At 39.6% G+C, this 16436-nt stretch overlaps 2 protein-coding genes across 3 annotated transcripts in view; both read right to left on the bottom strand.

Annotated features, from left to right (window-relative positions):
- The window catches only part of LOC131457029 (cyclic nucleotide-gated cation channel beta-3-like), a 10948-nt gene extending 8991 nt beyond the window's left edge, over positions 1–1957 (bottom strand). The window contains exons 1-2 of the mRNA XM_058625793.1: positions 1708–1957; positions 318–461 (exon numbers count right to left, since the gene is read on the bottom strand). Coding sequence (XP_058481776.1) covers positions 318–461; positions 1708–1806 — 243 coding nt within the window. The 5' untranslated portion in view covers positions 1807–1957. The remainder of the gene's footprint in view (positions 1–317; positions 462–1707) is intronic.
- Positions 1958–2476: 519 nt separating this feature from the next.
- LOC131465791 (cyclic nucleotide-gated cation channel beta-3-like) lies at positions 2477–14038 on the bottom strand. Of its 2 annotated transcripts, none has more exons than XM_058638691.1 (17): positions 13836–14038; positions 13392–13434; positions 12105–12195; positions 9026–9201; positions 8404–8939; positions 7396–7446; positions 7225–7311; positions 7050–7114; positions 6727–6849; positions 5380–5521; positions 4923–5082; positions 4730–4827; positions 4564–4647; positions 3928–4046; positions 3340–3492; positions 3000–3150; positions 2477–2837 (listed from the first exon to the last, which is right to left on the bottom strand). In XM_058638691.1, the coding sequence occupies exons 1-17, from the start codon at positions 13956–13958 to the stop codon at positions 2817–2819; spliced, it is 2223 nt and encodes a 740-aa protein (XP_058494674.1). In that variant the 5' UTR covers positions 13959–14038; the 3' UTR covers positions 2477–2816. The 2 variants fall into 2 exon arrangements, with proteins under 2 accessions (XP_058494674.1, XP_058494683.1); XM_058638700.1 differs by having other exon boundaries at positions 12105–12192.
- Between the last annotated feature and the right edge of the window lie 2398 nt (positions 14039–16436).

Here is a 16436-nt window from a genome sequence, read left to right as displayed (position 1 = left end):
GGCAGGTGTGGGAGGAGTGTTGTGGTCGTGGTCTGTGAAGGTTGGACGCCATCTGCTGTTTCTCCTCCAGGTCAAGGCTACATCCACGCAGCATCACTGGTGTAATGAAACCTGTGGTGAACGGTTTCTTTTTGCTCCATAAAGAAAATACAAAGTGTTCTGTATATTAGTGACCACCATCATTCACTAAGATCTGTGACAGATGATGTATCTTCTCAGGTCCGATTGACAGTCTGCCAACCTTTAAAATTGTCCACCGTTTAAACACAATAGCATTAAGAATGTGCATATGTGATGTGGCTGCGTCTGCAGATCACATTATCGTCGATATTGAAATCACCTGGCTTTTGCGCTTCCTCTTTCTTTGCTTCTTCTTTTCCGTCCTCCTTCTTTGCTTCTTCTTTTTTGTCCTCCTTCTTTGGTTGTTCTCCCTCATCTTTCTTCTCAGGAGGCTTTTCTCCCTGTGAAAACGCAATAGTGATAAAAGTAGAAAAGCAACATGTTGGACAAAGTCCAGCCATAGACTATTAGACTCGCTTTTTTTGGATCAGGTGAATGCTGTGAACTACAAATCCAAAGAGATGCTCAAGCACCAGATAATAAAAGGCCCAGAATCTTCTAATTCTGCCTAATTAATCATGGGTAATATCGTGTAATTTTCAGCCTCTGATAAAAGCAACAGTAAATCCACTCATACAGCTCCGCCCCTCCTTGCTAAAGCTTCAACTTCAAATCAGTGCCAAGTTGCATCAGAGGCTTTTACTGATCTCAGTCACCTTAGTTTACCTTATTTAACCCCCGTGAGCCCATGATGAGTGTGTGTGTGAAAGAGCTGAAATCTCTACAGGTATTGATTTCTAGCAAGCAATTTCAGTTTTCATTTCCTTTCAAATAGCTTTATTGACGTTAACACAAAAGGTATGTTGTGTCCAAAAAACCTACACGATTGCATTTTTACACATCACCAGTTATGCATTGCATTATACTTATATTACACATTATACTTTTGTTTACAGGGAGTGTGTGTGTCCCTCAGGCTGTGGGGAACAACCCAGAGGCCCCTCCCATCTTTGATCGACTATTGCAAATATTTAATTATTATTCTGCAATCTTCATAATTCTATTGGATTCACTTCTTTGTGGCCCTGTTGTCTGAGTGCTACATTTTTAAGGACTTTACCACACTTACATCTGACATCTAATTTATTGGGGGTGATTACTGATTATGAATGAGATTGGAATTAACCTATGAACAATATAAAATTGAGATTTTTCAAAGACACAAGCAAAACAAGCAAACGTATATAGCACATAAACTCTATATTGTTCCCTTGTGCTTTCATAAATAACTTAATGTGTGTTGGTTTGGGTAAATATAGATTAAACAAACACAAATCAAAGTTTCTGTGCTTCAAAAGGGAAACAAAAAACCTTTAAAACCTTTAAAAACAGTTTATTAAAATAGTATATTGGCTAAAATTTGTCTGAATTCATAAAAATTATGTTTTCCATTTATAAATTTGTTTTAATGTTGAGTATTTTTGACTCATGGAACATAATCGAGACTAAAAAACAAGTTTTTGAATCCCTTAATCGATGGTTCAGAATCAGGGTCCGTCATCACATTCAAACCACAATACCGTCTATAATTTTGCAGCTGAACGGTGTATATTTCATAAACTATATTAGAAAGAGAGCAGAGTTTACCTTTGCTGGAGGATTTGAGGCAGGAGGAGGAGGAGCAGCAGCAGCCTGAGCAGGCGGAGGCGCTGGAGCCCCCATAATATTTTTTAACCTGCTGAACATGGTGGGCTTCTGTGTGCGTTATGGGTAAAAAGTCCTGCAGCTGCATCCACTTATCCTTCCGTAGACTTGAATCCTAAAATCCTTGTTGTCCAGTGCTCATCTTACTGTACATCCCAACACCAGAATGAGGCTGTTGAATTTCTTAGACTCATTAATTCCCCCCCCCCGAGCACCTGCTGCAAGAAAATCCTTCAATCAACACCAGGTCAGCTGCCAATCACCACAGCTGACCCAAGTCCAGACCATGAGGGATCACAAGAATACAAGTGTGCAGTCAAGTGATCAAATTAAAAGGGGTTATAAGGGATTCAATAACCTGATTACAAATTCTAACTTTAATAATCTTTTTGAAAAGGAAAAAACATTGTTCCACTATATTTAAAGATAGAATAAGCAGTGAATATGGTCGTGAAGGTTGATCATAGGTGTAAAGTAGTAGACTGTGCTGAGGTTATTTCAGTGCAGACTTCACAAACACAGAGAACACTCAGTTAATTAGTGCTCACCATGTCTTTGACCAGCTAACGGGATTACACCTCAGCATGGCTCTCTCTCTAACTCTGTCAATGCAGTGCAGACACACACACACACACACACTCACACACACAACAAGAAAACAGGCAAGTAAACTGTTGTGAAGTCTGTTGAGAATCATTTATTTAAGCAGATGCAGTCAGAGATTTCACTGAACATTGAATAAAGCCAATAAAAGCAGACAAACAAAAAAGATATAATAAAATAATATATAATAAGCAGCAGTAGTAACAATCACAACTGATTCAAAATATGTGTTAAAAGGTAGTTTGGCATTTGCTACAATCAGTTTATTTACATACAGTTCAGTCTTTAAAGGATTATAAGCAATGACAAGGAGCAATCGTCTTAAACAATATGATGCAGCATCAGACAAAAAAAAAGACTTGGTACAAAAGAGCAAAGAGATGTTATGATGAAAATGAAGCTGTACACTCCCAAAAAGGAGTAAATAAGGAGATGAAATGGGTGTGTTTTCAATGGCCACCAGCAGCACTCTGAAACACAAAGGGACAGATAAATAATTTGTTAAGTTTAACTTTTACAGGAATATGTAGAAGTTATATGTAAATAAATGATTCTTAATCACATCAATTCCCGTGACTGCATGTAGATATTTTTGATTTGACTTAATATAAATGACAGAAAGTGGCCGTTACCTTTAATCTGTCAATGACAGTTCTGTTCAGCGTTCCTCCAAAAGCGCGTAACAGTTTGGGCGTCGCTGGTTTGGGTCCAAACAGAGCCAGACCTTTCTTCTTGTCCTCCTCTGCCTTCGCTGCTGCCGGACCCTTGGCCTTCATAAGTTTCCTACACACACACACACATAGTAAAATGTTGTGAAGAAATAGAGGAATTAAATGCTGAGAGACTATATTTAAATGCCATTGGGATTATAGACCAAACAGACACCTGCTTGAAAGGATCTGAAAGGTCTCTTTTTTGATAAAAAAACAACAAAAAAACAGGAAAGACTGATTATAAAAGATTCCGACGCACCTTCCCTTCCTGGCCAGCACTTTCTGAGACTCGGGGTAGTGGACGAGGATGTCAAACAGGTCCTTCTTCTCCAGGACAAAGAGGTTGGCAAAGCCGTATGCTTTGACATTAGCTGTGCGTCTGTTTCCTCCATCTTTGGACGACTGCAACAGGCTGAGAGACAAAAAGATTTAGAATCACTGAATATTCCTTTAGGTCAGAGGTGTCAAACAGGCGGCCCGCCACTTATTACTCGTTATTATTCACTTACTTTTAGATTTATTTCTTTATTTTTGATATTAACAGATTTATTTAGCATCATGAATATGTTATTATTGGGAGTTATACATCATTCCATATCAACCCAAGCACTTTTAATTTGAATTTCTGGAAAATATCAGCATGAATATCTTTATTGTGATATCATGATGGAGTATAGTGTTATCATTTTGAACTCCTATTGTTCTTTTCACACTTTTCTCCTTAGATCCCTCTGGACCAGACTAGATACAGGTCATTTGAGATTGACGCCTCTGCTTTAGGTGTGTAAATGAATGCATTACATTGAATCCTTTGGATTGGTATGACAGTGACAAAGCCTCATCTCACCTGATTTCTCCAAACACACATCCAGCCTTCAGTGTGACAAACACAATGCTGTTGTCAGGTCCTCCCACCACCTGCACCGCTCCACTTTTGATGACGTACATCTCTTTACCGATGTCGCCCTGCACAGGCAGAAGTAAAAGTTTCAACGGAGGTTTGGAAAAGATCATAATGCCAGTAAGTCTGCAATTCATAGATTTAGCAGATTGTTGTTGTTGATGTTATTATTCTGCTTCTGTTTCATCAGTTTTTTTGTGGAGTGTAGTTTCTGTGCATCCTTCATTTGACCAGACCTGAGATTATATACTACCAGCAGCGTGGGGCTGCTTAACCCATCAAACTACTGAATGACTGGGGTGTGTTGAGCAGGAGAATTCAGGTGTGTGGTGACTTCATGTTTTCATTTTCATACTCCAACCTATTTTCAGCCTCCTGAGTGCAGCTCATATCTAAATCTTTATGTTGTCTGGGAAGGTTCTCAATCATAATCATCTTCAGGACTCAGCTGAAGGCAGTTTGACTCCTTATAATTATATATAATAGACATTTGACACACCACAAGGTTCTGAATCTTCTCTGTGGATCCCAAACCAGGTTCTTTAACAGTGACTTAATCCCAGTTGTGTCTATCGAGCTCACTTTTTTGACGACAAAGTCTCCAGGTAGATAGATGATGGACTTGAGCCTCAGAAGCATGTCCACCAACATCTGCTGGTCACAACCCTGAGGAGAAAAACACACAGGAATGAATCTGAGTTTGCCTGTTTTTACAGTGCCTCTGGTGTCTCTTGTCACGAGCCTGCACCTTGAAGAGATCAATCTTCTGGAAGGTCGCTAGATTGATGTCCACGGCGATGGCGGTTTTCATCACCAGAGGCATCTTGTCCAGCAGGTCCGACTCATCTAAAGGCATTGAGGTGAAACACAGAGAGTTTACTCCGACACTTAACTGTTAACTAGAAGAACTGAGCCAAGGGTTTTATCCAAAGTCTACTCACCCAGCATGCCCTGAGCGTCCCAGGTGTACGTGTACCAGGTGCGGACTCTGTTCTGCACCAGAGAGGGGATGCGGTTGGTCACCATGTAGGACACCGTGCTGTCCATAGAAGCTCTGAAGTACGTCTGTCCCGCTGTGGCTGCACCGATGACGTCTCTCATCTGAGACCAGAAGGTGGAAGGATGTTAGTTAGACAGGAGAATGAATGAATGAATATTATGGAAATGATTCATGAATGACAACAACAGACGATGGTAGTGGTACGACTAAAGATTGTCAGTGTGGTTTCTAACACGACTGGTTTCTTTCATCTATGCACACGTCTACATAGAACATAGAACACCATAGAACTGACAAAAGTAGAAGAGGAGACGACGACTGTGACTCAGAGTTGCTGGTTTCTAACAAGGAATTCCAGACGGACGCATGCTACGGACACCAACGTGTCCCCGCATTACCTGTCCAATCAGACTGGAGAACACAAAGACGCCCGTGAAAAAGTTAGTCATCTGAAAGGAAATCTCAAAGACGGTGTGGGGTTCGCTAAGACCCCCGATGTTGATCAGACTGCGGACGGCGTGGTAGTAACACCGCAGGTACCTGTGGAGAGGACGAGGACGGGGAGGGGGAGTTAGAGGGGCCGAGAGTGTGAGCTCAGTGTCACTGGACTGATGGGGAAACAACAGAGAGGGAGAAAGTGTGTCAGCTTTGTGTTGCATCACTCTCCCAGTTTTCAGTTGAATGCCCTGGAGGTCTCTGCTGCAAGGAAGTATGAGAAGTGAATGAACCATGTAACAAAAAAGTGAGTCCAATTATAAGTAGTTTTCATTGATTCATGAAATGAATAATCTTCTCCTTTGTAATGATAGTAAGTAGTTGAGGCTTTTTCACATAACCCAATAAACACTTTAGTTGCTTAAGACTCTTGATACGACAAAAAACAAATCCAGTCATTGTTAAAAATGAATGGGATTACAATATAATTACAAAGACAACTACCTGGCCGAGAATGACGGACATAAAGAATGCCCCAAAAAGGTAGTTAGTCATCTGAAAGATCTGCCCGAACATGGTTTCTGGAAATGGCAGCTCAGCGATCATCAGCAGGGATTTCTCCGCATAGAAGAAGCAGCTGAGGTAACTGCAGCAGCAGCAAACACGGAACATATACATATATAGACGGTATATATATATATATACAATAAACAAAACTGCAGCTTTGTCTCATCTTATGTTGCATGAAAGTTAACCAAAATAAAAATAAAAAAGGATAATGATCATTCAAAAATGACTCTTACTAAATGACTTAATGCAAAAGAAAATGTTTTTGTTCCTGATTAATTCATTAATAACCAACCAAATATGCATTAATAGTAAATTATTATGCCACCACCTCAGATATATGCTGAAACCATTTCAATTTACACTATTGATCTGTGAGACACAGAAATAGAGAAGTACTGTACTGTATGGTGGAAAAGCGCCATTAGTGATACATAGGAGAACCATAACCTCAAAACTCAAAAGATGTTGAAATAAAAGGCTAAATCTGGCAATTACACAATAAAAAAAAAATCTAGAATTATTTTATCTTCAATTTCAGACTTCAATTTCAATTTCAATTTCAAAATATTACACATTGGTAGTTTACCAATATTGAACTTAGTCTGCAGTTCACTGTTTAAAGGAAACAGACAAATGACACTTTGCTTTGTCAGTGACAGTGTGGTAAATTAACAAATGACAGCAACAAGGTCATTTCATAAATGTGAGATGTGCAGAAACGTTAGAGACACTGTACTCACGCACTGCCGCGGCCGGAGTAGACCCACTTGGTTTTGCCGATGCCCTGATACTCTGAAGCCACGTAGTAGAGGCAGGCGTTGATGTGGAGCATGAAGAGGAGATAACCGATGGTGCGAATCACTCTGACAGAGGAGGGAAGACGTCACTGTGCAGTTCTGTCTGCTCTCCTACTCCTTCATTGCCATGATGATGCCATAATGTTTTTTTTAACTACAGTTTTTACTGGAACTTCTTTCTACAGCAGAAATAGTCCCATCCTTTCACTGTAACCAATCACAACCAACAATGGCTTTATAATAATGGACTCATCCATGTGTCTCACCTCCAGATGTAAGCTTTGGCCATGATGCTCTCCAGACGATCACTGAACTCAAAAAATGTATCAGCCTTGAACGGAGCGATGAGAAAATCAGGAAAAGCAACAAGAAGTAGAAAAAGTGGCATCAGTTTGTTATGAGTTGGGATTAAAATCTGTCAAAACAGATCAATGAATTCACCTTCAGCAGACGATTGAATCTGAAAATGGATTTGAATCCAAATTGCAAGTAGAGCAGGTCAAAAGGAAAGAGTGACATCATGTCAATCTGTGGACATGAAGAGACAGGTTATGAGGTCACAGAGATGAGCTCAACTCAAGACCAGCAGTGGTCAAACTCAACTTACAGTACCTTAAATCTCTGGGAATCCCTGTAGTTGCTCTTTGTCATCACTCTGTCTTTCTGAAAAGAGTCAAGAGTTTGTTTGAACGCCACCTCAACAAAACACATCATCATGATCATTATTAATACAACCGTGACTTAATAACCAGTGAATACTTTGAGTAAAGACAAATTAATCTTTGCAAAGGAAGATCTAATGTTTTGACACTTAATGAAACAATTAGACTGTAATTTATATTTTTCATATTTGAATGTTTTAATTATTCTTATCTAGCTCTTTGAATACTTTTATTTAGTATATTTATTTTATGACCTTAACAATTTGCTTAATCAACCTTTTTTCATTTATTGATTTATTTTAATATTGTCTCTTTTTGTTGCTTTAAAATGTCTCTGCACAGTAACTTTAATCCACCTAGATTGTTGTGCATTGGAATAAGATAGTTAGTTTGTATATACAACTTTTTTTTTTGGTTGTAAATTTGAAGGCATTTAGTTATTTATGGAGAACCAAGAAAGGGTAGGGATATTATGTGAAGCCTCGCTGGAAGTGACTGGGAGGCTGAGAGGAACATCATGCCTATGAGTGGTAAGACAGAAATGTTGTGTTTGGGACAGCTGCTGAATCCACTACTTCACAAACTGAATTTGTTGTGGATCTCTAGCAGAACCGTGTGACTGGATCTGACTGGTGAGAGCTGCTAACTGTATCATCTGCTGGAACTCTGCAGCTGCTCTGGTGGCATTGAAGGACGGGGGCAAAGCAAGAAATCCCATGTTGCTTATTCAGGGTTGAGAAAATGGGCTGAGATGTAATATTTTTGTGGGTCTCTGGACACTCTGTTAAAAGAAATAACTGCTTATAGAAGCACTGGCCAGGGACATGATGGATCCAAAGGAAAGAATGAATGTGTTTGTGTCTGTAAAGAAAATGTGGTGAGACAGAGGCACTGTCACTGTCGCTAACCACTACACCACCTTGTGACCCACTCAGTGATCATCACGAATCAGACTCACTATGATGTCTCCTCCTTTGACAAACTGTTTGCGGGCCTGGAAGATGATGGAGTCGATGAGGTAGATGAGGTCAGCGAGCAGGTCCACTATGAACCAGTATGGGATGGCGCTGGCGGTGTGGTACGGGAAACACAGGCGCGCCGTCATGAACCAGGTGTTGTAGTTGAACGCCAGAGTGACCAAGCTCAGCCAGGCGATGTAGCGTCGGTCAGTGAAAGGGTCGATGGTCTGCCCCAGCAGAGAGTCCACACAGTCCTCGATTGGCTTCAGCACCGTGTCCACAGAAAACCAGGCAGCTTTAATAATCCTCGTCTTCACGTCCAGGTGGACTTTCTCTTCTGTTTTCTTTTTCTCCTCCTCCTCCATCTTCTTCTTCTCCTCGTCCTCCTTCTTCTTCTGCTCGTTCTCCTTCTTCTTCTTCTCCTGCTCCTCTTTCTTCTTCTGCTCGGCCTCCTCCTTCTTTATCCGCTCCTCCTCTGCCTGCCTCTTCCTCTCCTCGACGACCTTTGTGTAGTTGTCTTTGCGTAGCAGAGGAGCTGAAAGGACAGTGTCAAGACTTAAGTCGAGCTCAAGGAACACGCATGTGTGATTATTGCCGAGGTGGTGTGGCCTTCATACTCACTGACAGGAGGGCTGATCTCGGGGGAAGACGCGTACGGATCCACCACTTTCTCCTTGTAGAGCTCCCTCCTCTCTCTCATGCGTCGGCCGATGCCTCTGAGCTGCTCATCTGAGTACTTGTTGATGATGATGGGTGGTGGTGGAGGAGGAGGAGGAGGAGGAGGGGCTGCATCCTCTCTGAAGTTGGCAAATAGCATTAATTCACAAATACCAGACAGTTTACAACATCTGTTCATGAGCTCAGAAAGTTCCCTTTAACACGCAAATGATTATATCTAAAAGTGGTAAAGGATGGTATCCCAGTCTCTGATGAACTGAAGATGGAAAACCATGATTTGGCTGAGGTCATGCACCTTCCACAGAAGGCGGAGCTGAGGAGGCTGAGATTTTTCATTGGGAGTGACCAGGATGGACCTGGATTAGAAATAAAGTAACAGAGACAAGGTTTATATTGGACAAAGGATATTGAAGATGGAGCTGCTGTGTTGGGCTATATAAATATAAATAAAATGTTGCTAAATTGAATAGATGATCCAATGTTGTGTGAGAGAAGACGAAAGAAGACGATGTAATCTCACTTTTTCTAAGAGATATCGACATGATTAGATATATTTTATTTTTGCTTCATTTCAACATTCAGTGGATTCAAAATGTGATGAAGCATCCACATCAATACAAGGATGACAACTTAAAGATACGACTCACCCTTTTTAAAGTAACGTATGTACGTCAGTCAAATATTCTGCAGAACACATATAGCCTAAATTGCAACCTTTGCGATTTGCAAACTGCGCTGTTAAAATTGCAATTTCAACTTGAAAACATTCAACTTATACTCAGTCGGTGTCCTGCATGTGGATAATCACTACAGAAGATGATCACAGGGCAATTTAGTGGCATTTCTGAAAGCACTGGAGTGATGAAGTCACTCTCAAAGAGAATGGAGAAGACTATTTATTTATTTCTATAATAAATTGTGACCAAATAACTACTGAAATAAAGTTGTACAAGAAAATGTCCACTCTGCTACTTCTTGGTGAAATAAGGAGAGTGGAGTTACTTTGTATTTTACCATCAGAAACACAGGTGTTGTTTCTCTAATCATATATGTGTGTATATATATATATATATATATATATATATATATATATATATATATACATATCTATATATATATATACATATATATATATATATATACATATACATATACATATATTTAAAAATAAAGACATTCAGACTGTGAGATGACATTAAATGGAAAAAATGTCATCTAAGCTGATACACACATGCAGACGTCGGGCTCAGATATAATGTGTTCATGTGTCGCCTCCTGGTGGACAACGGTCAGTAATACACCTGACTGACAGAAGGAGCCGAGACAAACTGTAACTGTAAATCATCACAGATTCCGTCTGGTTCTGAAGTTGCTTTAAATGATTGTTAATCTATGAACAAAATGGTAATGGAAATAAAATAAAACAAACTTTAACTTTTGATTCTTGCAACCTTTTGCTAACGCCAATGAAGTCAAAAGAGAAAGAGTATGGGCGTGAATCTCTCTCTCTCTCTCTCAGTGATTCCATTTGCAATGTCACACAACATACAAGAGATAAACACCACATAAATACAGATTATGCAATTAAGATACAATATAAAAAACTCACACGTTACAATCAGAGTAGAAAAGAGATGAGAATTCCTTTCCCCATATTTTTAATCTGGATTTGAGTGGAGTTCCAGGATATTGCTTATATACAATCCTATCAGGCAACTGGGACGTTTTCCTTTATGTCCACGATATATAAGTTCTTATTTTCACAGGTGAATGACTCATAATGTTTTTTTGTAAGACTCTGACAACATTACTGAAGTATTAATGTCACTGAACTCTCATTCTGAATTCTTCCTGAACTTGACAGCCTTATATTTATTCAAAATGTGTATTTTGTATATTCTTTTCAACTGAGTTATGTTATTACTTTCTCTTAGACTGTTCCATAATTTAACCCCCCGGGATTGCACATTGCATTTCCTCCTAAATTATATCCCTCCTCGTCTCTCTGAAAACAACGTCTTTATTTTATTTGGAAGTAAATTATTCCTCGCTTTGAATATTAGTTGTGCTGTTTTAAAATGAATCAGATCCAGAAATTCGAGAGCTTGTATTTTTTTTTAGAAGAGTTAAGAGTTTGTGTTGGTCTATATATCCTGGGTTATTTATTAATCTGACTATACATGTTGGTTGAATATTGCTTTTGTACGTGTTTCCCCACACACCTCTACGCAGTAACTCAAATATGATAAAAGTAATGAACAATATAATGTATAATAGTGCTTTCTCATTGAGAATATGCCTTGTTGTTGTGGAAGGCTGATTCATGGAGGTTTCTGAGGAGCTTGGCCTTCAGTTCTGTCATATTTTAACATCATGAGCATCAAACACGGTGGAGATAAACAAGACTCTTTTACAACACGCCAGTAACACGCTGACATCAGGCTCCAACACATCACCTTCAGACCCCTGACACACTCATGATATTTACTCCACTCCTCGCTCAAGCTGATGGCTGCACCAACACTTAAACAAGGCTCGCTCGCTGTCCCCTGATGAAACTTTAACAACAGAAGAGTGTTTGTTTACAGCCGCGAGGATTGAAGCTGTCGTCACCCTCCGTGGTTTTTATTGCTGGGACAGAGGCAGCGGCTCTGCTGAGCTTCTTCGAGCTAAAAAGCTGAAAAGCTTTTAATCCACTTTCAGGTCAGCCCTCTGTCAACATGCATGTAGCACCAGGGGATAAAGATCTGGCATGCTGCTTCAACTCTCAGGGTTTCTGTCTGTCTGTCTGTCTGTCTGTCTGTCTGTCTCTCTCTCTGTGACAGAAGAGCTGATTAATGTGATACTGGTTCATGATGCACGTTTGTGCTTTGTAAGTGGAATTTGAAAGTTTGGTAATACACTCCCTTTAATTTATGTTACACTTGTGTCTAATATATTATATAAATATAAATATAAACGTGTGTAAAAGAAGGTTTGAACTTCTGGTTTGAAGAAAAGCGAAAAAGTTTGCACGACTTACCCTTTAGGTCCAAGGGTTGTTGGAGCTGCTGGAGGACCTGAGGCAGGAGCAGGAGCTGGAGCGGGAGCGGGAGCAGGAGCTGGAGTTGCTGCTGAAAAATTGAGAATTTGAGTCATATTTTATCTTCTTCACTCAGTTTTATTTTCAGTACATTTCTTTTTTCTTTTTTTCTCTCAACAAATGAAACAATCACAGACTTTAACAAGTAAAAAGGCTGCTGTTTCCACCCTCACCAGGTTTTCATCATGCTCTGAGAGAGGACACATGATTTGTCATGCAGCTTTTTAGTTTAAGTCATTTTGTTGAATTCAAGCCCATATGTTTTGAATTTTACCGACTTTTTCTTGTCACGATAGGTTTGATAGTTTATTCTTCCTTGGTAAACAGTAGCACATACAGTAACTGTCTTAGCTTTATAGTATCTGTACTGAATCTTGTTTATGGTATATACAAAACTGTGGATGGAATACTAAGAACCTCTTAGTATTAGTATAGTTTTTTAATGCTGTGCTTGTTAAGCACACAACTGCTGGACATATTATTATAGTCCTGAAGATAGATTGAGTCAGTTTGTTATAAACTGTTTGGGGCAAACAGGAGAGGTGTTTGAACTGACAGCACAATATTCCACTGAAGGTCAATTAATGTTATTATCTGCTCTGTTGTCGTATATCTGTCTGTGAACAAACAGCTTCATTTTAAAAGTAAAGGACTGATTTAGAAGGCATTTTCTGGGGATGTCACTCATGCACCAAAGCAGACACACTGAGGCTTTGGTGGTGATCTGATTACAGACAGAGATTTTATTAACACTGTGAAAAGAACACAGGGAAGTGTTCAGTGAGTTAGAACATATGATTAAAGATGCCTTTTAATTATAACTATAAGTTTCTTCTAAGAGAAGCTGAGGACAGGACACAGCAGAGACACCATTTTATTTCAGCTGTCAATAGGGTTTAACATACAGGTGCTTGAAATCCTTGAAAATGCTTGAAATAGTGATTTCTTTCAAAAAAGTAACTCATTGTGTGTGTGTTTGCTTTTTAGATGGAGGAATAAATAAATACTAAAAACTGGACCTGGGTCTTGCTTTTTTGTGTGACAGTGGCTATTATAAAATATGGTTTTGGTTATTTATAGCAAAATTCCACCTATTTTAATGTGATAAAAAAGAGTGAAATCATCTTTTTGTGTATGTATATATTCATATTGGTGCTGGAAAAGCATTACAAATAACTTTAAAAGTGCATTTTTTTAAGATAAATAAATAAATAAATGATGACTTACCCTGTGGTTTGGCCTCATTCTCCTTACTGGCTGTTTTCTCCTCCTACAAGACAAAACAATATTTAGAACAAGTCACGTTTGTTCGGCCACACACATTACACAGGGGCTCAGTGTTAGTGCGAGCTGTCTTGTTAACACAAGGTTGAGGGTTCAATTCCTAACACTGCTAATCTACATGCTGATGTGTCCCCTGGGCAAGACACTTAACCCCAAATTGAGAATTGTTTAAGATTATTAAATATTATTTAAAAGCATATTTTGGATGAAGACTGACTTCACCTCCCCTTGTTTACTTTTACTTATTCTTACAGTTACTTTGATGCACAGCACACAGAAGCAACTCTCCAGACAGTGTGCGATACAAATACAAATAAGATCAAGAAAACCTTTTTATTTACTCTAAATATAAATAACTTTTCAAATCTCCTTTTAAACAGTTCTTACCTTGGCTGGAGCAGGAGCTGGAGCTGGAGCTGGAGCTGGAGCTGGGTCAGGGGCCACCTTGGTGGACCCAGGAGCCCCTGCCACCTGTGGCCCACTGAGGAGGCCCTTTACTTTTCCAAACATGTCTAGAAACCTAAAAGTGCATCTGCAAGTGGCTCCCAAGACAGGACCTGTAAGATCCCCCTCCTCTTGCTGCCTGTCTACCTTCTTCTTCTTCTTCTACTCTTTGAAAACAAGACCCACTTTAGTCCTGATGGTATTACTGCTTTTAGCACCACTAATACTCTTGCACACAGAAAAGCCCCCACCATCACCAGTGACATCTAAGAACATCACCATCCCATTAGGCTTATGGGTGACCAGGGGCCCTGGAGAACAGCGTCAACTGACTACATGTGAGGGGATATTACCCTGACAAGTATATAGAGTACATACTGTATGTATACAGTAGACCTCATGTGATTTTATTGAGCTCATTTTCTCCAAATACAATTACACACCTTCAATCTCACCATCTTATTAAAGTAACTACTGTAAAGTTACAGCAGATGTATTTATTGGTCATTTTTACAATGTATTATATCATGGCATCATTAATTCACGCTATTTTCTTGTATGTTAAGGACTGTTTTATAGTTTTATAGTATAGTATCATAGTATATATAGTTTTTGGCAATATATTTATGTTGCAATGTATTATATCATGGCATTAATTAACTATTTTAATGTTTTTTTTTGATGATTATTTGACATATTAAGGTGTTTTCTTTAAAGACATACTATGTATGATGTTGCTTTTTTGTTTACCTGGTATTACAGTATATTTTTTGGCATTTTTAATTAATTCACACTTTATTATTTAATTTATTATTTTAAAGAGGCCCCCCCCCTTGAGGTCGAATGTCCACAGGGAAGTTTTAAGTCTTTCCATATTCTATGTTGTTCACAATCGCATGGTTTCATTCATTCATTACTGTCTGATTCACAGTACAGTATTATTGTCAGTTCAACACTGTAAATGACACAAATTTCATACATGATACAAGAAGGGAGAAAAGAGAAAATGCAACTGTGGCGATTCCGCCTGATAAATATCTCTCCATTGTAATTTTTCATTATCTATTGCATATTTTCCTGTTTTGCGTTTATCGCTTATCTCACTGAGCCACTCGCTTGACTCGCTCGTCATTAAGAATCCAATTTCACCACTGTCGCTTCAACCCCTCAGCCCATATTCTGCGGTTCCATTCATCTCCTCACGCCGAGGACCGACCAGTGAAATGCTGCTGCAGTGATGCAGACAGGCTGGATTCAGCTGTGGCTTCGTGTAATGTATCTCTGAGCGTTCTTAAGGATCATTGACTTGTCTGGGGCAGAGGAGACGGGAGGAGGGGAGGAGGAGGAGGAGGAGGAAGTGGAACCGAGTGTTGATGCACTTTTCCATGGCTCTTCCATCTCTCTGCCACCCAGTGGTGTAGAGAGATTGGTCATTATGTGCTTCTACGCCTCTTCCATTAATCTAATTAATCCTTAGGGGTCAGGCCGTGCTCCTAACATTATCCTGAAAGATGAATACTCGAAAGGGAAAAAAAACGATTGGTCGCTTTGTTGTTTATTCACCGTGCAACTGCGGAAAAGTGCTGAGATTGTGCATGGTGTTCAGTGTAGTGATGGTAGCTCAGTGGTATAGCGAGAAATCTAGCAGTTTGATTCCCAACTGCTGTGCTAGCCTGCATGCCGATGTGTCCAACTTAACCCTTAGAACACAGAGCAATTTGGCTGCTTTTTTCCATCACTATGTTTTAACGTCTACAGAGGGCATTAGAAGTGACTTATATCCTTTTTTTCAGCACAACCTAGGCAATCTGATGAAACTATATACAAACACCTGAGCAAAAACTAATCAAAATGTTTAAAATCGGATCCAATTTGTGAAATTTGGAAATACGTCTCGGTTCAAAGTTCACTTGGCTCATTTTTATGAACAAAAAGAAAAAGGAAAACAGTCTATTTTGTGACTTCTGCACAATTATTGCGCCATTATAACACATAAAAAGCCTGAATTATGTGACTTATAAACACACACCCCCAGGATGTCCATATAAGGAGTTCTGTACGGCAATTGACCATGGGTGCACGGATCCGGGCCGCATGAGTGCTCCTGACAGCTGTGTCGGCTCTGGTGTGAATGGGTAAGACAGGTGTGTGGTAGAAGATGTGTTATATGGATGTGTGAGTGAATGGGTGTGAATGGCAAAACTGTCGTGAATCGTCATCATGGCTAGAAAAGCACTTAACATAAATAATTGTAAATGCAACAAAGCGCTGGATTAAAAATCCTGACCTTTAGACGCGACACATGACTGTCAGCTGTCAGTCACCAGCATCATTATTACAGAGACTGATTCTGTAACAGCTTGAGAGGTGAATTTATGGCTCAGCGTGGAAGTGGCAGAATTCTCCGGTGAATGGTGACATATGACTCATTGCTCTAATTGGAGCAATACAGGGCTGCTTTCAACCCGGGATCTGGAAATTGTAACAAGGTCTAACCATGGGAGGCCATTTCACAGGGATTGCCGCAGCAAATGGCACCATGAT

Source organism: Solea solea, chromosome 1 (assembly GCF_958295425.1).
Source record: "Solea solea chromosome 1, fSolSol10.1, whole genome shotgun sequence".
Lineage (NCBI taxonomy): Eukaryota > Metazoa > Chordata > Actinopteri > Pleuronectiformes > Soleidae > Solea > Solea solea.
This window is presented reverse-complemented; position numbering and strand designations above follow the sequence as displayed.